General features: G+C 48.9%; 2 protein-coding genes across 4 annotated transcripts; both read left to right on the forward strand.

Annotated features, from left to right (window-relative positions):
* Nucleotides 1–382: 382 nt before the first annotated feature.
* On the forward strand, nt 383–23,745 carry LOC6621084 (dynein heavy chain 5, axonemal). Of its 3 annotated transcripts, XM_032720851.1 has the most exons (36): nt 460–567; nt 1,270–1,407; nt 1,463–1,622; nt 1,676–1,826; nt 1,884–2,628; nt 2,693–2,903; nt 2,963–3,831; nt 3,889–4,008; nt 4,063–4,219; nt 4,308–4,362; nt 4,575–4,708; nt 4,768–4,970; nt 5,196–5,492; nt 5,556–6,000; nt 6,819–7,018; nt 7,085–8,956; nt 9,051–9,223; nt 10,263–10,418; nt 10,478–10,688; nt 12,147–12,533; nt 12,591–13,176; nt 13,245–13,478; nt 14,100–15,397; nt 15,572–16,951; nt 17,238–17,486; nt 17,566–19,303; nt 19,366–19,420; nt 19,534–19,631; nt 19,695–19,987; nt 20,064–20,556; nt 20,856–21,045; nt 21,110–21,266; nt 22,342–22,437; nt 22,502–22,558; nt 22,917–23,049; nt 23,113–23,745. In XM_032720851.1, exons 1-36 carry the CDS (start codon nt 460–462, stop codon nt 23,364–23,366), a joined length of 14,103 nt encoding a protein of 4,700 aa, XP_032576742.1. In that variant the 3' UTR covers nt 23,367–23,745. The 3 variants fall into 3 exon arrangements, with proteins under 3 accessions (XP_032576740.1, XP_032576741.1, XP_032576742.1); XM_032720849.1 differs by having other exon boundaries at nt 383–567; nt 5,196–6,000; XM_032720850.1 differs by having other exon boundaries at nt 383–567; nt 4,771–4,970; nt 5,196–6,000.
* On the forward strand, nt 21,277–22,335 carry LOC116801427. Its single transcript, XM_032720852.1, has one exon. The coding sequence runs from the start codon at nt 21,738–21,740 to the stop codon at nt 22,212–22,214; it is 477 nt and encodes a 158-aa protein (XP_032576743.1). The 5' UTR covers nt 21,277–21,737; the 3' UTR covers nt 22,215–22,335.
* Nucleotides 23,746–23,939: the final 194 nt, after the last annotated feature.

The following is a 23,939-nucleotide window of genomic DNA, read 5'->3' on the forward strand; positions in this document are numbered from 1 at the left end:
CCAGGTGGTTAACAGGTGGATAACAGGTGGTTTAGAGGTGGATAACATGTGGGTTACAGGTGGATAACGGGTGGAACATGAAATTCCATCGACGAAACATCTCAGTTCTGTTGTCGTGGTAACGTGGTACCAATTTCGAATGTTTGGCTTACATGTGGTCAACAGGTGGATAGTTAGTTGCTAATAATATCGTCGATCGACGAAACTTATCAGTTCTGTTGCCCTGGTAACATTAAGCTTAATTTAAGTAACAATTTCTGTTGCCTTGGCTACTGGGAGCGTATTTCGAGTGTTTATTCGATAGGATTTTCATCTTATTCAAATCCGCAGAGGCAAAAAGTTGTGCAACGCAGACATAAATCGAAAAACGCAGTAAATCTATAATGATTTTTGAATAGGAGAAATTCCGAGTATCCTTGATTTTTGGTGAATTTGCTTTTTGCTTAGAGTTTCGGAGAGATGTTCGTGCAAAAGAAAAAGTTGGTGGAGCATGTTCTGGCCATGCGAGCCGAAGGGGGCAGTAGTGATGATGATGATGAGGAGGAGGACCAGGGCGACATTTTGCAGGTGCAAATCCCGAACCACTAATTACTAGACGTATTGAGTGCTAGTCGTGCTAAATATAACCCATATGTTGTTGCCTTAGATTATACAAAAGTAACCTAGATTTTCCTAGAAGCCCTTTGACTGATTACGTAATCGCATAACCTGCAAGTTGCGAGTGTAAATTGCTCGTAGTTGAGGCTCTACCCATGTAATATCTTCCTAATACACCAATGTTCATTTCTTTTTAGCTGAGTAACCCAAAATCCACATAGATGCAACTGTAAAGAACTTCACTTCCGTTGCTGCAAAAAGATAACCTAGTAAAATGTTACGAAATCACCTTTCAACTTATACTGTATAGCTTTTAGAGATCACCACTTTTGATTTTTGCATTACTTCTGGTATTTAATTGTCATGCTAAATGGGTAATGTTGTTGTAGATTTTTGAATGTAGTATCGAACTTTTACTAAGTTTACTATGTGCCATTTTTGAATCTAACGAACTCTTGGTCTCTTTCGTTTTTGAACTTTGAAAACCGAACATTTTGTAAACACCAAATTGTTTTTTGTGCAACCAAAAATATACCCATCACTACGCACTGCAAAATATTGATCGTTAAACTATTTTCTGGAAACCAAACGGTTTCGCGAATGTCGGACCTGACAACACGGATTCGAATATAACGAATAAACTTTTGAAAAATGGACCCCGACGAAGCGCAGCGGAGGCGCGAGGAATGCGAGCGAAAGGCCCGTCGTGGGGAGATGGATCCCCGGCTGGAGTTCACCTTCCAGCTCCTAATCGATGCCACCCAGCTGCCCAGGCATCAGCTCATGGACTACATATTCGAAGGGGACATGGTAGGCGCGTCACTTGCCACTTGTTATCTTAACTGTCTGAGCATCCGTTTCCCAGCTCGATGAGATCAATCAGCTGTTCCTGCCCAATATGAAGAACAAGCTGCTGTGGTTCTACCAGGAGACGGATGACCCAGAGCCCACGCCAGTGCCCGATCCAAATAAGCCGGGACCCTCGCGGTCCGGCGTAGCTTCCAGTAGCTCCAAGACCCCACAGGGTGAGTCCTAATTTCAAAAAGGAATCATATCTATGTTAGTTATCATCCGCCAGGTGGCGCGTCTCCAAGTGGAATGCCACCACCCAAGCACAAGAAGCTGTTCCTCACAGATGGATGGACCTGTGCCTTCACCGGCGTATGTATCTATATATTTCGGGTGAATACCTCAAAGCAGCTGCCGGAGGAGGGTTTCCAGAAGGATTTGTGAGTATCCTTGTGAGTATATTCTTGTGGAATAATCATCCACGAAGATACTTACAGGTATTGCGGAGTGATCGATGCCAAGAACATCGGACTAGTGACCTCCATCGAGCGAATTGTGGAGTTCGTGTTCATGCAGGCCCTGGCCTTTCCCAGTCTGGAGGGTGACGAGGAGGACGTGAGCTGTGGGCTCATCAAGGGACAGCTTCTGCCGGGATTGAGATCCTTCTGCAGTGCCCTGCGCGTTTGCGAGCAGGTGTGTGACCATCACAATGTCTTTGCCGATGGCTGCGACATGTTCGAAAAAATCGATGCGGTGGAGGAGGTGAAGGACATGTCCAAGAATCAGGAGTTTTGCGCGCAGCTGGAGGAGCGCGTGAACAACTGGACAAAGGGCATCCTGAAGATACTTGGCGAGAGTGAGCAGCTGCGCAAGGAGAACGACCACAGTGGGCCGCAGGACGAGTTGGAGTACTGGAAGAAGCGAGGGGCCCAGTTCTCGCAGCTGCTGGCCCATTTGCAGGACAAGGAGGTGCAGTTCACGCTGCACTGCCTCTTCCTAGCCGGCTCGCGCATCATAAAGCAGTGGAAGGAGACGGACCGGAAGATCACGTTCTGCTACAACGAGGCGCGCGACAACTCCAAGTTCATTCAGGCCATGGAGACGTGCTGCCACTCACTTTACCTGGACGATCCCGTGAGCATGAAGGAGTCCATCCTGAGCCTGCTGCAAACGGTGCGACTCATCTATAGCGTCTCCCAGTTCTACAACACATCGGAAAGGACATCCGCGCTGATGGTTAAGGTACGTTTTGTGATTCTAATGATTATAATGTTGAATCTTTATAACTATTGTATTTCATCATTAGATAACTAACCAAATGATTGAAACATGCAAGTCGTACATTACTTGTCGCTGCAAGGAGACTATTTGGTCACAGGATCGCAATGTGATCCGCACCAAGCTGAGCAACTGCATCAAGTTGAATCACATATACCACGAGACCTACTACACGGTTAGGGAACAACCTTTTCTTCCGAACCAGACGCCTTTCGGATTTTCCGAGAACTTTGTATTCGGTGAGATCATCACGTTTATCATAAATCACTTCTAAAACCTATTTAATTCCTATTTCCAGGAAAATTTGACACATTTTGCGAGCGGCTTTCGAAGATCATTAGCATGTTTAATTTGATTGACGACTACAATCATTTGTTCGAGCGTCGACTGGAAGGACTTCTTCTGGGTGAAGCCCTGGAGGATGCCTCCAATCACTTTGAGGAGGCCAAAAAGGACGTGACTTCTAGGAAATACGATTACCTGGATCATCGCAACTCAGACTTTAACATCGACTTTGAGAGATTCATTCACAAAACGAACTCCTTAAAGGACACTATTGCTACTCTGATCGAAAAGGATTTCGACACCGTTTGGGAGACACCGCAGTGCATCCGATTCCTGGTGCGATTCGAGAAGGTGAGCGAGAAAATTCCACTCACCAAAATGGATGAGAAGTACACGCGAATCCTGCGCTACGTGGAGAAGGAGGTGGACCGCATCTTGAAAACCTTCCGCAAACAGCGCGATGATCCACCGCTGGCCAGGAACTTTCCGCCAATTGCCGGAAGGATTCACTGGTGTCGTGCCCTGAGTCTCCACATCACGGAGCTCATGGATGCGGTGATGGAGCATGTGGTGCTGAGCAACCTGCCCATGGCCAAGGACCTGGATGTGCGGTACCACAATGTGCTGGGCATCCTGCAGGAGTATGAGGATGAGATTGTGTCCATATGGCTGGATCAGGATGTCAGCGTGGCCGATGCATGTCTCCTGCAGCCATTGCTTAGTCTCCAGGGCGATAAGCTGTTCGTCAACCTGCATCCAACTATCCCACTGCTCATCCGGGAGGCCAAGATGCTGGCCAAACTGGACATCGAGCTGCCCATTGTGGCTGCGACGCTGATGAGTCGTCAGCAGTACTTCATCACCATACAGGACTCGCTCAATGTGAGTGGCATATAACATAATTATTGTTCGCCCAGCTAATCTCTTCCTGCCTCGCAGTGCCTGATTAAAATGTTCCTATCGACCGTGAGAGCTGTAAAGCTGGAGGTTCGTCCTTTGTTCCTCCCGCAGTTGGTGCGTCTCACGGCGATGCTGAAGCCAGGATTACACACCATCAATGTAAGTCAATCAAAGGATATCCTAATTCCACTAAGTTTATGTAATCCTTTCCAGTGGACAAACCAAAACTGGACGGAGTTCTACGAGCGCTGCAAGCAGGCCATTGAGAATTTTGATGTCCTGGTCGCTCGTGTCCATGATATCTACTCCAATCGCATTCTCCACGTGCTGATGTGGATGCAGGATGTCTCCCTGCAAATTTTACCAGCAGGTTCGTCGCTTTATTTTCTCAAGTTTATTCACTTGTCTTCTAATTGCACGATGATGGTTAAAACTTTTCACATTTGTTTTCCGAGCAGACGATGAAATCTGGACAGTTGACGAGTTTCTGGAGCGGAGCGAGGAGGCTTGCCGGTGAGTCTGACTCTGACATGAGTTCACATAATTCATTAAGATATGCTCCCGAAAATGCTCTGTACATTTCAAGGAACTGGGAACATCTCTGGGTGGGGAACTTTTCAACTGTCTGGACTAGACTTTTGATTGTGCTACTTTTAATTTATCGAGCTTAGAATCATGTTGGAATTATAGGTCTACTTGTGTCCCTTATATTACAATTGTTCCAGCAAAGCGGCCATCGAACTGAATCGGAAGAGCCAAATGGTGTCCGAGGCAGTGGAGGAGGTGCTCAGCCTGGTGGACAGGGCAACTGCTGCCTTCAAGGAGATAGCCGGCGATGATGTGATTACTTTGTTTGATGGTAAGCTCTACGAACGGATGGGGTGAGGGAGTAATTAAGGAGTGCCACCCATTGAGCAGCAGCCACTCCAAAAGGGGACAACTCCGGATCTGGAGGACGCAAGCAGGAAGATGGAGGAGGTGGGAGCGGCGGAGCTGCTGCACCCACGACCAGTGGTGGAGGTGGCGGCGGGCAGCAGCAGGACTGGAGCATCCTGTGGTCCTGCTTTGAGAATCCCCTGTCCCTCTTGTCCACCACAGAAAGTCTACCCAAAGGCATGCAGGTACGAGCAATTAAAAGCAATTAAGTAGGTTCTTTCGAAAAAAAAGGGTTTAATTTAGAAGATTTTAATTAAAGGATATTTACTAAATGGACATAAAATTCACATAAGAGTACATAAGTTGTAGTTCCAAATCCAATGGTAGAGCACAGATCTCTTGAAATAGAAAGGAGAAAGAGATCCCCCTTGGGGGTTTCTGCTGTCAACATGAATTCACTACCATTCCAGGACATGGTGTGCAATGCGGTGGTCGAAATGCGTCGCTACTACAGCCGCAAGGTGATCGACGTGCTGATCAAGGTGATCCGGGCCGCTCTGGACACCCTCCGGCGTCGGTTCATCGCCGACGAGAACGAGACGGTGTTCAAGAAGCCGGTCTTCGCGCTGCACGCGCAGCTGCAGATACCCCATGTGGTCATCAAGCCGAATCTGGACGAGCTGCAGGACATATTGGTGACGGCGGGCAAGAACATCACGGGCATTGCGAAGGGCGTGGCGCAATGGAGCAGCGGCAAAGATCCGCCGGTGCGTACCGCCCCACTGAATAGCTTCGCAATGTTCTCCAAAATCTTGTCTTACCAACCGCAGCAAGTTTCGATGACGGTGCAGCCGCGCGTCGGACGCAACCACAACGAGTCCACCGGTGGCGGGAAGAGCCGGCGGCGCAAGATCTACTGCCTGGCCTCGGAGGAGCGCCCGCAGATGCCGCACATGCTCAAGAGCTTCTACTCGGCCATTATGGACAACAAGGAGGTGGCCAAGGCGGTCAACCAGCTGGCCAGCTGCACGAAGAACGTGAAGCCGGAGATCCAAACCTACATCAAGCGCTGGAAGCCATATCACTTCCTCTGGAAGAACGACCGCACCACCCGCCAGCTGATGGAGTTCGGCCTGCAGGAGTTCGAAACCACGCTGCGATGTCTCTCGGACCTGGATGCCAATCTGCTCGTGGAGCCGGACATGGAGGTCTTCGGCCAGTGCGTGGCCGTCTACAACGAAAGGCTTAAGTATGGTTTGGCCATTGAGATCAAGTGTAAGTCAACATTAGCTTATCACATCATTTATTCACTTCATATATGGAGCAACCATCTAAATTGTATTTTAAAAACATTCAAAAAGCATTTTTATTTGTAATACATTTTCTTTAAAAGGTGTTCATTTGACATTAAAGTGAATGTAATTCAAATTCTCCTTTAGTATTGAAACTAACTAGCAATTAATCTTGTTAGTTATAATCAATAAATATGAAACTACATCGCGAGTAATTAACTTTTGAGGTAGATTTATTGAATTTCTATTAAAATAGTCTATCTATTAATATATTCACTGAATTATCACTAAGTACAAAAAACATTAACTACATTCCGGCAAAATACGTAAGCATTAGTTACCTCTTTAATTATTTTCCTGGGAAACTAAAGCCATTTAATGACAAAGCAAATGTTAAGATGAAGTTTTTCACCCCACTTCTGGATGATATCCTACCATTTTATTAAATCGACTGACAACAAAGCATCGAGTCTTCTCCGGTTAATCAGCCATAAATTTTGGACACCTTCGCGAATTCTTTTGTTTGGTCGAATGTGAAGCTATTCAAATTGATTGGACTCCAATTAGGCCAACTAATTTGCCTAACCGAATTAGCCGTGCGCAGGCATACCAAAAATAAATTCCCCACTCACTTGAGGGCGGGGGGATTCCATTTGGGAGCCAAGGGACGCGGCAGGATGTGACCGGGTGAAAGCGAATTAGCCCTCGTCCTGGCCAGGCTGCCTTGATTAATGACATCGATATCATTGAGCCGCGCTAAATGGACTTTGGATAAACACTTGGCCCCGTTTCTATTTCCAGCCTGCAACCACAAAATCGGACAGGCCATGAAGAAGAAGTACAAGAAGGAGATGGACTACGTCTATGCGGTAATCAACGAGATGGATCGCAAGCTGGACAGGCCCATCCGCGACCTGGACGATGTGCGTATGATTATGGAGACGCTGGGTAAGATTCGGGAGCAGGAAGTGGACATGGAGCTGCGCATCGATCCCATAGAGGTGAGACTGAATCAACAAGGTGCTGTTCCTCTTACATATACTTATCCTTGTAAATTGCACCACCAGGAAGCCTTCAATGTCCTCACCCGCTACGAGGTGCAGGTGGAGCGGGAGCAGTTCGATTTGGTGGACAATTTGCGGGCCACATTTCAGAATCTTTTGGCAGGTGCGCTGCAGGCGCAGGTTAAGCTGCTGGACATGCAGCCGGCCTTCCAGGACGATCTGCGCACCAATCTGGACAACTTCAAGCAGGACAAGATCTCCTACGTAACGGAGTACCGCACTGCGGGACCGATGCAGGCCGGACTGACGCCTCGCGAGGCCTCCGACCGGTTGATACTGTTCCAAAATCGATTCGAGGGCATGTGGCGACGCCTACAGACGTACCAAAGTGGCGAGGAACTCTTCGGTCTGCCCCAGACGGACTATCCAGAGCTCGGCCAGATTCGCAAGGAGCTGAACCTGCTGCAGAAGTTGTACAAGCTGTACAACGACGTGATCGACCGCGTGAGCAGCTACTACGACATTCCGTGGAACGAGGTGGACATCGAGGAGATCAACAACGAGCTGATGGAGTTCCAGAACCGCTGCCGCAAGCTGCCCAAGGGCCTCAAGGAGTGGCCGGCGTTCCATGCTCTGAAGAAGACCATAGACGACTTCAACGACATGTGTCCGCTACTGGAGTTGATGGCGAATAAAGCCATGAAGCCACGCCACTGGCAACGGATCATGGATGTTACTCGCTACATCTTCGAGTTCGACTCGGAGGGTTTCTCGCTCAAGAACATATTGGAGGCGCCGCTGCTGAAGCACAAGGAGGACATCGAGGACATCTGCATCAGTGCGATGAAGGAGAAGGACATCGAGGCGAAGTTGAAGCAGGTCACCAACGAGTGGTCCGTGCACGAGCTGCAGTTCATGAGCTTCAACAATCGCGGCGAGCTGCTGCTCCGGGGCGACACCACGGCGGAGACGATTGGCCAGCTGGAGGATAGCCTGATGGTGCTGGGCTCCCTGCTCTCCAACCGCTACAACGCCCCCTTCCGCAAACAGATCCAGCAGTGGGTCTACGATCTGTCCAATTCGAATGAGATCCTGGAGCGATGGCTACTCGTGCAGAACATGTGGGTCTATCTGGAGGCTGTGTTTGTTGGTGGCGATATCGCGAAGCAACTGCCTAAGGAGGCGAAAAGGTTTTCGAAAATAGACAAATCCTGGCAGAAGATCATGCAGCGGGCCCACGAGACTCCCGGTGTTGTGGCCTGCTGTGTGGGCGATGATCTGCTTAAACAGCTGCTGCCGCATCTGCAGGAGCAGCTGGAGATTTGCCAGAAATCCTTGAGTGGTTACTTGGAGCGCAAGCGCATGATGTTTCCACGCTTCTTCTTTGTGTCAGATCCTGCCCTGCTAGAGATACTGGGTCAGGCTTCCGATTCGCATACCATACAGAACCACCTCCTCAACATATTCGACAATACCAAATCGGTGAAATTCCACGACGTGGAGTACAACAAGATGATGGCCATCATCAGCAGCGAGGGCGAGATGATCCAGCTGGACAGGGCCATTCGAGCGGAGGGCTCGGTGGAGACCTGGCTAACCCAACTGCTGGTCACGGCCCAGGCCTCGCTGCACTCGATCATCCGCACCGCCTATGCCACCATCAACGATCCCAACTTCACGCTGCTCAGCTTCCTGGAGAAGGCTCCGGCCCAGATCGGACTGCTGGGCATTCAGATGGTGTGGACCCGGGATGCCGAAATGGCACTGATGCGGGGACGCGAACGGAAGGTCATGATGGAGACCAACAACAAGTTCCTGGAGATGCTGAACACCCTCATCGACCAGACTACGCGCAATCTCACGAAGCGGGAGCGCACCAATTTCGAGACCCTGATTACGATTCATGTGCATCAGCGCGATATCTTTGATATCCTGGTGGGTTCCCATAGTTGGTTATTATGAATTCCAATATGAAAGGCGGTGTATTTCTAATCTTTCCTTATATCAATCTATATACACTGAACTTTAGTGCCGCATGAACATCAAGTCGGCCAATGATTTTGAGTGGCTCAAGCAGTGTCGCTTTTACTTCAAAGAGGACTTGGACAAAACTTGGATTTCGGTTACAGATGTTACATTCACCTATCAGAACGAGTATCTGGGATGCACAGATCGCTTGGTTATCACACCTCTAACAGATCGGTAACATATACTTATATTGATATAGTTTAATTTAGGGTAAAAGATTGGATTACGTTTTTGTGGGCTATCGTGATTTTCTATTTGCAAATATTACGTATACGCTACATGGTCCTGATAAATATTTTCACAAGTTCTCCTCTTGAAAAGAGTTTGCTATTGATTCGCTACTAACTCCTTTAGGTATTATTTTGTTGGTTACACTTAACCTTGGTTAATAATCTCCCACATTCGAATATCCATAAATATTACGTATACGACTCGTTGGCCACTGGAATGTTTTCCTGCTAGTTCGAGCATTCCCTCTACCCACCCACATGCCATAGGCTTCTCAATAATTCCTAAACAATAATTATAAGAGCTGTATTTAATTTGTATTCCCGGCATTATTCTGTCCGCTCTTTCAATGATAAACTTTCGCATTGCTCGAATGCCTGAGTAGGAACCGCCTGCACGTGCTCCGCACATTCCGCGTGGCCGTTTCAGTGGCCAAGGAAGTGGAGGGGGTGGTCTAAGTGGAGGATGCAGAGGTGGTGGGATACCACCTTGGAATGCCGCTCAGTAAACAGACGCCCGCCGGTGGCAAACAAGCGTTTTGGGGGCACTTAAAGGAGCTTTAAGTCAATGGCGGAGACGGAGGAATCGCATCCTATTCATTCCATCCCGCGGCAGCGCAAGACGAACTAACTGTGGAACGATGGGACGACGTTGACATGCCCGTAAAGATAAATTTCACTTAGCGGAGCATAAATAAACTTTTGACAGCAGCCAGTCTGGGCCAAACTGGGGGAATCTGCAAAGTGGCGCTATTTTCCTAGAAGGCATCTCTGCTGCCAGGCTGCCAGCTGCTTTGCATTCGCTTCTTGATCTCGACTCGAAGATTTCCTGCCATTCGTCGTCGTCTGACGTCAGCGGGCATTAGGACTTCCTTTGATATTCCGAAGCGTGCTTTTTTTTGTCTGCCATGACGTTTAATAGTCGGCGGCGTGCGCATCCGCACGTTCCCTTCTCTGCTCTTCATTCCACTGCAAACCCCCATCAGATGTTACATAACTCTGGCCCAGGCACTCACCTTGTCCATGGGCGGCGCGCCATGCGGACCAGCCGGAACGGGAAAAACGGAGACCGTAAAGGATATGGGCAAGACGCTGGCCAAGTATGTGGTCGTCTTTAATTGCTCCGATCAAATGGATTACAGGTGGGCTAACTAGATTTAAGGAGATACTAGTACCAAATACTACCTTTCTCTCTTTCCAGAGGCTTGGGTCGCATCTACAAGGGATTGGCCCAATCCGGCAGCTGGGGCTGCTTCGACGAGTTCAATCGCATCGAACTTCCGGTCTTATCCGTGGCTGCCCAACAAGTGGCCGTCGTCCTGACCGCCAAAAAGGAGAAGCGAAAGACCTTCCTCTTCACCGATGGCGATACGATTGAAATGAATCCTGAATTCGGAATCTTCATAACTATGGTAATGTTTCTTTAACTCAAAATCACAGTGACACATTCACATAGCTTCTTTATTTTCCACCCACACGTAAAAGCGGCGACAATCTGTTTGTATTTTTTCTTAAATTAAATTTGCCGCAGGATAACGCGAAAATAACTTTGGCGACAAGGAAGTGCGAGTGTTTATTAAACTAATTGTATACACTTTCAATTTGTTAACATGCGCCATTTTAGTTAACGAACTAGTTTCATAGAGCTTGGTGTAGTTTACTTGATTAGAAGGAAGATAGTTTCTTTGAACAAAAATTAATCATTTTGTCTTGTTTGAGCTCAACTAAAAATTTTCTGAATTTAAGATTTATTTTCGTTTTAAAGGAATTTACTTGAAAGAGCATGGTTATCTGCTATCTGCTCGTTCAATCCAGCCATTAAAGGCCTTTAAAATGTTTCCCAAAATGAAAGTGACGGCCTCTTCACGCACATAATTCCACGTTATTAGTCATGTACAATTTCTCTCAACCGAAGCCGTAATAAAATTTACTCCAGCACATACGAAAATTCGTGGCGCGGCTAAAAGCCCAAAACCAATAATCAAGGGGAAGGGGGGAGGTTTTTTGGTTGGTTGGGTGTTGCTTCGAAGGCAAATAGGGCCAAAAAAAGGAGACTTTGGCGGTGGCGGCATGACTCGATTACTGTGGCTGCCACATGGAAGCCCAAAATCCGACTGCCGGCTAAAGAGCAACTTTAAGTTGTTGTGCCGACCAAACGAAACGAAACTTGGCGTAGTTTAATCACAAGTGACGGTAACTATGATCGGGTAATGCGATTAGCGTTAACACGGCGACGCGCCGCCTCGCATATAATGGCGTATGCCAATCAACGCCACCTCATCCAAATCCCCAACCAGCATCCAACTCCGAGCCTGCACATCCGATTCGAGGGAATGATCCTTTTGAAGGCTTTGGCTCAGTTTTAATTGCGCATTGAGTTATTATGCTCATTTATATAACAGTTTCAGCCAGAGCATTTTATTTTAATGAGCCATTATGTGACAGACCGAATTGGGTCGCACACGGGGACATAGACAAATGGACGCTGGCCGGGAGACCGGAACGAGTTTAATGACGAATCCCTTTGTTGTGGTTACCAGTTTGTGTCGTTCTGTCCGCCTCCGCCTTCTCCTCCTCCTCCTCCTCTTCCTCCTGTTGCTGCTGCCTGGTACACTTCTATCTTTGGGCCAGGTCAATATTTGCAGTCGTGGCTTAAATTCAAATAAACTAGACTAGGGGCAGATCCTATTTTTGGGTCCTACGGTTGAGGCTTTAAGTGACTAATTTGGTTTTGGGTCGATTTTCGCTTCTCTCCACCTTCATTAGATGGTTCTGAGAAGATAAGATAAGATTCTAGGAAAGCACAAGTTTCACACTTATAGTTTATACAATCTAGCATTTATTAGTAACAATGCTATTTACTTGTGTAGAATCCAGGATACGCTGGTCGTAAGGAATTGCCCGAGAATCTGAAAATTCAATTCCGCACCGTCGCAATGATGGTGCCGGATAGACAGATTATCATACGTGTTAAGCTGGCCAGTTGCGGATTCCTGGAAAACATTACGCTGGCCAGGAAGTTCTACACCCTGTACAAGTTGTGCGAGGAGCAACTTACCAAACAGGTGCACTACGATTTCGGACTGCGGAACATCCTGTCCGTCCTGCGAACACTGGGAGCAGCCAAGCGAAGGAACTCCAAGGACACCGAGAGCACCATTGTGATGCGCGTGTTGCGCGACATGAATCTCTCCAAGCTGATCGACGACGATGAGCCGCTTTTCATGTCCTTGGTCTCGGATTTGTTTCCCAATCAGGTGAACCTTTTATTAAAAATCCTTCGTAATCCATGTAGTATTATATTCCCCTTATAGACGCTGGAAAAAACCAATTACCCAGAACTGGAGGCAGCGATTCTCCAGCAAACGGACGAAGCCAGTCTGGTGTACCATCCTCCCTGGGTCCTCAAACTCATCCAGCTGTACGAGACCCAAAATGTTCGCCACGGCATCATGACCCTGGGGCCAAGTGGAGCTGGCAAGACCACCTGCATCCACACCCTGATGAAGGCCATGACCCAGATGGGCGATAATCATCGCGAGATGCGTATGAATCCCAAGGCCATCACGGCTGCCCAAATGTTTGGACGCCTCGATGTGGCCACCAATGATTGGACAGATGGCATATTCTCAGCTCTGTGGCGGAAGACTCTGAAGCTGAAGGCAGGCGAGCACGTGTGGTTGGTTCTGGACGGACCGGTGGACAGTATTTGGATAGAGAATCTGAACTCTGTGCTGGACGACAACAAGACGCTAACTCTGGCCAATGGCGATCGTCTGACCATGGCACCAACCGTGAAGATCATATTCGAGCCGCACAACATTGACAATGCATCGCCAGCCACAGTGTCCCGCAATGGAATGGTCTACATGAGTTCCTCTGGATTGGATTCTCGACCAAGTAAGTTATCTCTCATCTATAGATCTATCAAAGAGCCACATCTCTCAACCAGTTTCTCCATTGATCAGTTGTTCAGGCCTGGTTGAAGAACCGTGCTCCAGGTGAAAAGTCGACGTTCTCGGATCTTTTCGATCAGACCTTCGTGGAGGTCTACAACTGGGGAGTGCAGATGGTAAAGTTGCAGATGCCTGTGCTGCAGTGCAACATTGTCCAGCAGATGCTGTTCATCCTGGAAGGCTTGATAACAGTCAAAAAGGAGGACGAACAGGCCGTGAGCCTGTCCAGCAAGGAGAGCCACGATGGTAAGTGTACATAACCTAACAAGGAACCCAAAACTGAAGCCCCAAAGCGAGCGGTTCGATAAAATGAGAAAATCCCATGCGAATCCCCAACCAAAAACCCATCCAAAATGATTGCAACTTTTCAGCGAATAAACGTTTAGATCATCAAAAACAAGTCGAAGAGGCGCGACGGCAATCGATTGGCAGTCAGATTGTCGATAAAGTATATCCCAAACCTCGTACTAAGTTGCTAACTAACCAAAAGAGCATACTAATCGTAGAGCTGACCGCCTAGCTAACACGCCAAATGCTTCTGTGTGTGTAAACTGATACTGTATCTGTAACTTTCAGTTGGGATCCTTGGCTCCCAACTGTTCGTCCTTCCAATCCTTCCTTCCTTCAGTAGTTTCTGTGTTCGTCCTCCCGTAATTGTATCTCTGTGTATTAATCCAAATAGTTATGTGTGTCTCGTCCAAAAGTTTTAGTTATTTTTAGAGTAGAGGTGTCATGGAAATCTCTACATTATCTCGATCCTAGAGATATCTATTTTATAAACCAAGAGAGACTTCTGTGACACTCCTGAATGTGACTGATTCCCATCCAATGACCATGCATTAACCACATACCTACTTGACCCCACAGAGGACCTCCCTCCGGAGACTTCGATCGAGGAGAAGGAGGACACGTGCACCCCAGAACACTTGCACCGCTTGTACATCTTCGCGCTCGCCTGGGGCCTGGGCGGTTACCTCTCCACTAGCGACCGCCAGAGAATGAACCTCTTCGTGAAGGAATCCTTCCCGCAGCTGGACTACCCGAAGGGTAGTGCCCACGAGAACACAATATTTGACTTCTTCGTTTCTCCAGCGGGCGTGTGGCAGTCGTGGAAGACGCTCGTCACCCCCTATATGTATCCGGAGCTTTCCACACCAGACTATCTGAGCATTCTGGTGCCCATCGTGGATAATGTGCGCATCGACTACCTGATCGGCACCATTGCCAATCAGGAGCGCGCCGTGATGGTGATTGGCGAACAGGGCACGGGCAAGACGGTGATCATGAAGAACTTCATGAAGAAGATGAACGTTGAGTCGTACATGGGCCGGTCCTTTAACTTCTCATCGGCCACCAGTCCGTATCAGTTTCAGCGCACAATTGAGAGCTATGTGGAGAAGCGCGTTGGGGTCACCTTCGGGCCACCCGGTGGCCGGAAATTGATTGTCTTCATCGATGACATCAATTTGCCCGAGATCAATGAGTGGGGCGATCAAATAACCAACGAAATTGTGCGCCAATCCATGGACATGAAGGGCTTCTATAGTTTGGAGAAGCCCGGTGACTTCACCACTATCGTGGATGTCCAATATGTGGCGGCCATGGGCCTGCCCGGCGGCGGACGCAACGACATCCCATCCCGTCTAAAGCGCCAATTTTGCGTATTCAATTGCAACATTCCCGACAACGACTCCATCGATAAGATCTTCCGCGTTATCGGCGAGGGTCACTACAACGCCAAGCGCGGCTTTGTGCCCGAGATCCGCAGTCTGGTCAAGAAGCTGATCGTCGTCACCCGCCATCTGTGGCAGCGCACGCGCGAGAAGCTACTGCCCACTCCGGCCAAGTTCCACTACGTTTTCAGTCTGCGCGACTTGTCGCGCATTTGGCAGGGCATGGTTGGCACCTTATCCACGGTGATCACTTCCGAAAGTGTCCTCATGGCATTGTGGAAGCACGAGTGCACGCGAGTTTTCGCCGATCGCTTCACCACGTTCCAGGACAAGGAGTGGTTCGGCTCAGAGCTGGCATGTCTCGTGCGCGAGGAGTTGGGCGACTCCCACTCCCAGATGATCCTGCCGAATCCGGTGTTCGTTGATTTCATGCGCGACGCCCCCGAGCCAACTGGCGAGGAGGGCGAGGACACCGACATGGAGCTACCCAAGGTAGGTCAACTTTATTTCATATGTATGTTTACCGAGCACTCGACGCTATAATTCGAAACAGGTACTAGCGTTGCGTCCACGATAATCGAAGTAATCTTAAAAGACTACAAGATTTCCCGCTTGATATATGCTGAGGTACTAACCAGTTATCCATCTACTCTATTTGTTTCCAAGGTTTACGAGCCGGTCCACTCACATGAAGTGCTCCGCGAGCGTCTCGTCATGTTCCTCGCCCAGTTTAATGAAATGGTGCGAGGGTCGGGAATGGATTTGGTGTTCTTCCCGGATGCAATGCTGCATCTGGTGAAGATCTCCCGCATCATTCGGCATCCGAGGGGATCCGTTATGCTTGTCGGGGTCGGCGGTTCTGGAAAACAGTCGCTAACGAAATTGGCATCGTTCATAGCCGGCTACAAGACATTCCAAATTGCGTTGACGCGTTCGTACAACGTGGCCAATTTTCTTGAGGATCTAAAGCTGCTCTACCGCACCTGCGGCGTTCAGGGCAAGGGCACAACCTTTCTCTTCACCGACATGGATATCAAGGAGGAAGGTTTCCTCGAGTATCTGAACAACATACTCTCGAGCGGCGTTATATCAAATTTATTCTCGCGCGATGAGCAGGCCGAAATCGTGCAGGAGCTAACGCCGGTCATGAAACGCGAGAATCAACGCAAAACAGCGACCCCGGAAAGTGTGATGGACTTCTTTTTGGCGCGCACCTGCACCAATCTGCACGTGGCCTTCTGCTTCTCGCCCGTGGGCGAGACGTTCCGGTCCAGGGTGCAGCGCTTCCCCGCCTTGGTCTCCGGCTGCACCATTGACTGGCTGCATCCGTGGCCCAAGGATGCATTGGTCTCGGTTGCCCGACACTTTCTGAGCCACTTCGAGATCGAGTGCACACCGGCCGTCAAGGAGGAGCTGGTCAATGCCCTCGGCTCCATACAGGACATCGTTGCGGAAACGTCGCAGGAGTACTTCCAGCGATTCCGCCGCGCAACGCACGTGACACCCAAATCTTATCTGAACTTCATTGCCGGCTACAAGAATATCTATCAAATGAAGCAGCAAGAGCTGCGCGATGGTGTGGAGAAGATGGATACGGGCTTGGAGAAACTGAAAGAGGCCTCCGCCTCGGTTGAGATCCTCAAGAAGGATCTAGTGGTAATGGAAGAGGAGCTTGTAGAAGCCTCTAAGAATGCGGAATCAGTGCTAGTGGAGGTGACGGAGCGCGCGATGCAAGCGGAGATCGTCAAGAACCAGGTGCTCATCGTGAAGGATAAGGCCGAGGCCCTGGTGGCCTGCATCGCCCACGAGAAGGCGCTGGCCGAGGAGAAGCTGGAGGCGGCAAAGCCGGCTCTGGAGGAGGCCGAGAATGCCCTGAACACAATCAAGCCGGCCCACATCGCCACCGTGCGCAAGTTGGGCCGTCCGCCGCACCTGATCATGCGGATCATGGACTGCGTCCTGATCCTATTCAAGCGGAAGCTGCATCCATGCATTCCTGACGCGGGCACACCGTGCCCGAAGCCTTCGTGGCAGGAATCCCTAAAGGTTTGCACATGGAGGATAGTCCAAATGTAGTATGATCCAGGAGCAATGCTCCTGTACGATCGCACAACTTACTATATGGAAAAACTTCCTCCACTGCTTAATTTGTAATTTATTTCTTAACTTGCTACTATATTTTTTGTTAAGCTAATCAAATTTGCAGATTTCATTAGTGCAGCCTCCATAAGTATGCAATTAGTTCTATAAAACCAAAAGGTCTCTTGTATAATATCATAGTCTTGTATCATAGTCGGTTAGGTCGACTATAACTGGATTCCTCCATCCCCAGATGATGGCCAGTGCCACCTTCCTGCTGCAGCTGCAAAACTATCCCAAGGATACCATCAACGACGAGATGATCGATCTGCTGCAGCCCTACTTCCGCATGGAGGACTACAACATGGACATGGCACGCCGAGTGTGCGGAGACGTGGCTGGCTTGCTGTCCTGGACCAAAGCCATGTCCTTCTTTCACAGCGTCAACAAGGAGGTGCTGCCCCTGAAGGCAAATCTCACCATGCAGGAAGCGAGACTAAAGGTAACTGAAGTGAAGGTTTTCTACCAATGGAATCCGATTACTATATATTACTATTACCTTGCCTTACTCACCTTTTCAGCTTGCTATGGACGACTTGGCTGGTGCCGAGGAGCAGCTGCGGGAGCGCGAGGAAGCCCTCCAGGCTGTCAAGGATCAGTACGACAAGGCTGTGGGCGAGAAACAGAGGCTGACGGATGCGGCCAACGTTTGCCTGCGCAAAATGACCGCGGCTACGGCGCTGATCAATGGATTGTCGGATGAGAAGCACCGCTGGACCAACCAGAGCAAGGAGTTCAAGATACAGCTGGGTAAACTGGTGGGCGATGTGCTGTTGGCCACCGGCTTCCTCTCCTACTGCGGACCGTACAACCAGGAATTCAGAGCCAATCTGATCAAGACTTGGATGGGCATACTGAAGCAGAAGAACATACCCTTCACCACCGGACTGAACATCATCAACATGCTGGTGGACTCATCGACCGTGTCGGAATGGACGCTACAGGGATTGCCCAACGATGAGTTGTCGGTGCAGAATGCCCTGATAGCCACCAAGTCGAGCAGTTATCCACTGCTGGTGGATCCGCAGACGCAGGGCAAGATCTGGATCAAGTGCAAGGAGGATCGCAACGAACTGCAAATAACCTCCCTGAATCACAAGTACTTCCGCACCCATCTCGAGGACTCGCTGTCGCTGGGCAGGCCACTGCTGATCGAGGATGTGGGCATTGACCTGGATCCGGTGATTGACAATGTGCTGGAGAAGAACTTCATCAAGTCGGGCAGCATAGAGAAGGTGTTGGTGGGCGACAAGGAGTGCGACGTGATGCCGGGCTTTATGCTCTACATCACCACGAAATTGCCCAATCCAGCCTTTAGTCCGGAGGTCAGTGCCAAGACCTCGATCATTGACTTTACGGTCACCATGCGGGGGCTTGAGGACCAGCTTTTGGGTCGCGTCATCCTCATGGAAAAGTCCGATTTGGAGGCGGAGAGGGTGGCTCTCTTTGAGACGGTCATGCAGAACCAGCGGAATATGAAGGAGCTGGAGGCGAACCTCCTGCTCCGACTGAGCTCATCCCAGGGCTCCCTGGTGGATGATGAAGCTCTAATCGAAGTGCTGCGCGTCACGAAGACCACTGCGGAGGAGGTCAACCAGAAGCTCAAGATCTCCGAAGTCACGGAGCGCAAGATCATGAAGGCGCGCGAGGAGTTCCGGGCGGTGGCCAAACGTGGATCGATCCTTTACTTCCTGATCGTCGAGATGAGCAATGTGAATGCCATGTATCAGAACTCGCTGAAACAGTTCCTGGTCATTTTCAACCATTCCATCACCAAGTCAACCAAGTCCAGCGTCACCGAGGAGCGAATTAACATCATTTTGCGTTACTTGACCTACGAGGTGTACAAGTTCACCAATCGCAGTCTTTACGAGAGGCACAAGCAGTTGTTCACCCTGATGCTGGCCATCAAGATTGATTACCACAATGGAAACATCAGCCACGAGGAGTTCCTCACCTTCATCAAAGGCGGTGCTTCGTTGGACCTGAATGCCGTCACCCCGAAACCCTTCCGCTGGATTCTGGACATCACCTGGCTGAATCTGGTGGAGATCAGCAAGCTGGAAACCTTCTCCACAGTCCTCCAGGTGATCGAGCTGAACGAGAAGGATTGGCGCTGCTGGTACGAGTGCGAGAAGCCGGAGAACGAGGAGATCCCCTGCGGATACAATGCCATACTGGATGGCTTCCGGAAGCTGCTGCTCATCCGTTCATGGTGTCCCGATCGCACAATTTCGCAGGCAAAGAAGTATATAGAAGGTATATATCCCACTTTTTGTATCTCACATCTTAATGTTAATAATCGAATAATGTTTTTTAAGAATCTTTGGGACCGGAGTATAGTGAAATGCAAATCCTTGATTTGGAAGAAATGTGGTAAGCTAAAGAGTTTGTATCAAAAGCAGATATATATCAACAATGTATAAAACCACATTTAAGTATTTAACAGTTTGTAGAGGTTGGATATTATACTGTGGATATATTTTTAGGCTAGAGTCCGAACCTCGTACTCCATTTGTTTGCCTGCTGTCCATCGGATCGGATCCGACCACCCAAATTGGAGCTCTGGCCAAGCAAAAGAGCATAGGTGAGCCATGCAAAGAGATATAGTTGAAAATGTGCCATCACCTATTTGTTTAATCGCCCGCAGTTCTGAAATCCGTGTCGATGGGTCAGGGGCAGGAGTACCACGCACGCAAAATGATAATCGAGTCGATGGCCATCGGTGGATGGGTGCTGCTCCAGAACGTGCACCTGTCGCTGCCCTTCTGCTCCGAGATAATCGACATGCTGGTGGAGAGCGAGCACATAGATGACTCCTTCCGCATGTGGGTGACGACGGAGCCGCACAACGAGTTCCCCATCGGCCTGCTGCAGATGGCTCTCAAATTCACCAATGAACCCCCACAGGGAATACGTGCCAGTCTCAAGCGGAGCTACCAGGTGGGCAAATATGAGGAGGCTTGCTTAATATTTAATTTTCAATCTTTTTTTCTTTCGGCTGCTCCATCCGCACCAGTCGTTCACCCAGGACTTCCTCGACTACACCTCGGCCACCCAGTGGCCCCCGCTGCTCTATACGGTGGCCTTCCTCCACACCATCGTCCAGGAGCGGCGCAAGTTCGGTCCACTGGGTTGGAACATACCCTACGAGTTCAACCAGGCTGACTTCGCGGCTAGCGTTCAGTTCATCCAGAACCATCTGGACGAGATGGATCCCAAGAAGGGCGTCTCCTGGCAGACCCTGGTCTACATGATTGGCGAGGTCCAGTACGGCGGTCGGGTGACCGATGACTTTGACAAGCGACTGCTCACCACATTCACCTCCGTGTGGTTCTGCGAACCACTGCTGTCCAATTCCTTTGAGTTCTACAAGGGCTACAAGGTGCCGGGCACGAAGAGTCTGCAAGGATTCATCGATTATATCAACAGTTTGCCGGCCTACGACACCCCCGAGGTGTTTGGCCTGCACTCCAATGCCGACATCACGTACCAAATAAACTCGGCCAAAGGTGAGTGGCGGGATGTGATTCCCTGGTTTGGGTTTCCCATGCTCCGATGCCTCACATTTAATGGACACCGATGCACGGAGTCGTAAATTATCAATGTGCTTAATTTAATGTAAAGCCCCGTTGCATAATCAATTCGGACATGGCCAGTTGAATGTGTGAAATCAGTAAACCGAATATTCGGCAAGTTTTTTAGGAGCAACCATCAACCCACTCGGGCATTAGCGCATTAGCATATTCGATGGTCCCCGAAATCCTTGATTGTTTACCTCTCAATTCTCTCAATCCCCCACCATCCGCAGGCATCCTCGACACCATCCTAAGTGTCCAGCCCAAGGAGGGCGGCGGAGGCGGAGGCGAGACCCGGGAGAGCATCGTCTACCAACTGGCGGATGACATGCTACGCAAACTGCCCGCCCAGTACAACGCCTACGAGGTGCGGGAGAACCTGACCCGAATGGGCATACTCCTGCCCATGAACATTTTCCTCAGGCAAGTGACCCCCATGATGCTCATGATGGCCATGGTAATAAGCGGGGTTGGTGTTTAATTGCAGGCAGGAAATCGATCGGATGCAGAGGGTCATTAAACGCGTCCACACCTGCCTCTGCGACCTCAAGCTGGCGATTGATGGCACCATTGTGATGAGTCCCGCCCTGAAGGAGTCGCTCGATGCCATGTACGATGCCCGCATCCCGGAGACCTGGATGAAGGTATGTGCTCTGCGATAAAAGCGAAAAAATAGTTTTTTAACCCATTTCGCCTGCCACACAATTGCGACTGTCTACTTTAATCCCATTTAGTATTTTGATTTGGGCAAGGCCAAATTTCTACCAAATATGGAAATTTTACAATTTCGCTTTGATTTCTGCCATGGGGAATATAAATTTTTTCGTCGGCCTTTTATGTTTCAATACTGGTAAATTATGCGAGAAAACGTTTGACGCCCCAAAGCGTTGTAATCACATTCAGTTACCTGCTGAAAATAATGGAAATATCATTAAACAAAGGATATCTTTGTTTTCATTAATGTGTTCTAGAAATGAATTTCCGTTATGTATGCTATTATGGGTTGTCCTAGAGAAAACATTCAATAATACTAGAATAGAAACACCCGACACAGTGTAGCTACAACTATACACATCCCAATAAACTAAGACCCATTCAAAACAAAAAAAAGGACAATGTCCGAACACAAGCACATTTTGAAGAAGGATGCCACCTTCCATGCGAACAGTGGATCGCAACCAGATCTATTGGATCGTACCTACGGATTTCTGAAGGCGGCCCGAATAAACACTCCCATCCCGAAGTCCCGTGTATCCATGGATACGCGTAAGCTTGTGCAGAAGTTGCAGACCATTACCAAGCGGGATCAGGAAAAGGACGAGGTCGAGGACGAGGACGAGTTTGATAATTTTACTTCTCTTATGTCCTCGGAGGATTCGGAATGCGCCGGAATGTCGGAGTTTGAACTCAAACGGAAACAATTCGATACAGCCGAATTTACCATAACTCGAGGCATCAAGCTAAGTCAAATATTTTGTCCCAAGGATTCTGGCCTACATCTGCCGCTGGCTTCGAAGGAAGCTGCGGGTTTAAACTCTTTCGATGACATGAAGACCTACTGTCGCCAAATGAACATCCATTTGGCCAGATAAATCGCTGTGCAGGGATTGCCGAATCTTAATATATTATACTTTGCTTACGAATAAATCCTACTCTTATATACATTGCTTAGTTACCTTCACTTTTGCCTGACTATGTCCTTGTCGCCATGCATTTCAGATATCCTGGGAATCGACTACGCTGGGCTTTTGGTACACCGAGCTGCTCGAGCGCAATGGACAGTTTCGCACTTGGATATCAACAGATAGACCAAAGGTGAGTAGTCTCATATGGCAAAACTATCTAATCTCCTTTAATTCGTACTTTAATTCGTGAGCAGGTGTTCTGGATGACCGGCTTCTTCAATCCTCAAGGCTTTCTAACAGCCATGCGACAGGTGAGTCTCTTAACAAGTAGCAGCTGAGTAAGCCGAAATTATATATTGTTGCATAGTCGCCTAACAAGCGAACGGGATATGAATACCAAGCGCACTTCGCCTTAACTAACCAGAAATCGATGTCCTGCGAAAATAGGTCCTTTGTCATTCGCATTGTGAGGAGCACTTCCTTTATGCCCAAGCGATTGCTATTAAGACGTACATACATTTCACCCCACTTCTGCTGATTGACATATCTGATTCCCCACCTCAAAGGTTATTCACTTACTTTTACTTTCATTTAATTTTTTTTGCATATCTGCGGCGGTACTTGAAAAACGCACTTGTAAATCCCTGGTATCCCTGGAATCGATACTAGGAGGTGACGCGTGCCCACAAAGGTTGGGCCCTGGACTCGGTGGTGCTGCAGAACCAAATAACGCGCTACAACAAGGAGGACATCACCGAGTATCCCACGGAGGGCGTCTATGTCCACGGATTGTTCCTGGAGGGTAAGTCCCCCCCCCAGCCCTTTCAAGGTCATGAACTGGGTGATTCCACTTCGTGTTTCGCAGGTGCCTCCCTGGATCGTCGCAGCGGCAAGCTGATTGAGTCCAAGATGAAGGTGCTCTACGAACAGATGCCCGTCATCTATATATACGCGATAAACACGACGGCCGGCAAGGATCCCAAGCTGTACGAGTGCCCCATCTATCGGAAGCCGCAGCGGACGGACATAAAGTATGTCGGTTCCATTGACTTCGAGACCGAATTCAATCCCAAGCACTGGACCCTGCGCGGAGTGGCCCTGCTCTGTGACATCAAGTGAACCCGAAATGGAATGGTAGCCCCCAGACCGTTGCCTGTTTCCAGGTCCAATACCGAAGCCATTGTCCATTGTTTGCCATCATGTCAACGGCTGTACGTGAGTGGGGCTCCTAATGGCCCTGTGATAATTATCTTTTTTCGTTGGTTGGACGTTAAAGTTTCGTTGCGTTCCTTGTAATCCGGCGCAAATACAACGTTATTAATTAAGCCCTCGGGTGAGGCAGGCCAAACTGTTTGCACTCGGGAGCGACCAGCACAATTATTATTAGCTGTTATCCATTTTGGTCGAAATAAAAAGCGCACCTAGAAAACCCTTAGAGAATTAGGCATGTGAGTAGCGAAATCGCAGAGTTTAATAAAGCCTTAGGTACACAAGTGTATAGCCAATGTTTCGGGACTAACGATTGAGTATATGCTGCAAACAGCACACCCACTCATACGACTCATGATACCCTGTAAGGGAAGCGAACTATGAAAAATGCCAAGTATCGATTGAAGGTGAGTTAAAAGTACCTTCCTTTTGAATGCCAAAACAATTAGCGCAGTATTATGATTGCTTATCTGGGGAATTGGC

Source organism: Drosophila sechellia, chromosome 3R, assembly GCF_004382195.2.
Source record: "Drosophila sechellia strain sech25 chromosome 3R, ASM438219v1, whole genome shotgun sequence".
Lineage (NCBI taxonomy): Eukaryota > Metazoa > Arthropoda > Insecta > Diptera > Drosophilidae > Drosophila > Drosophila sechellia.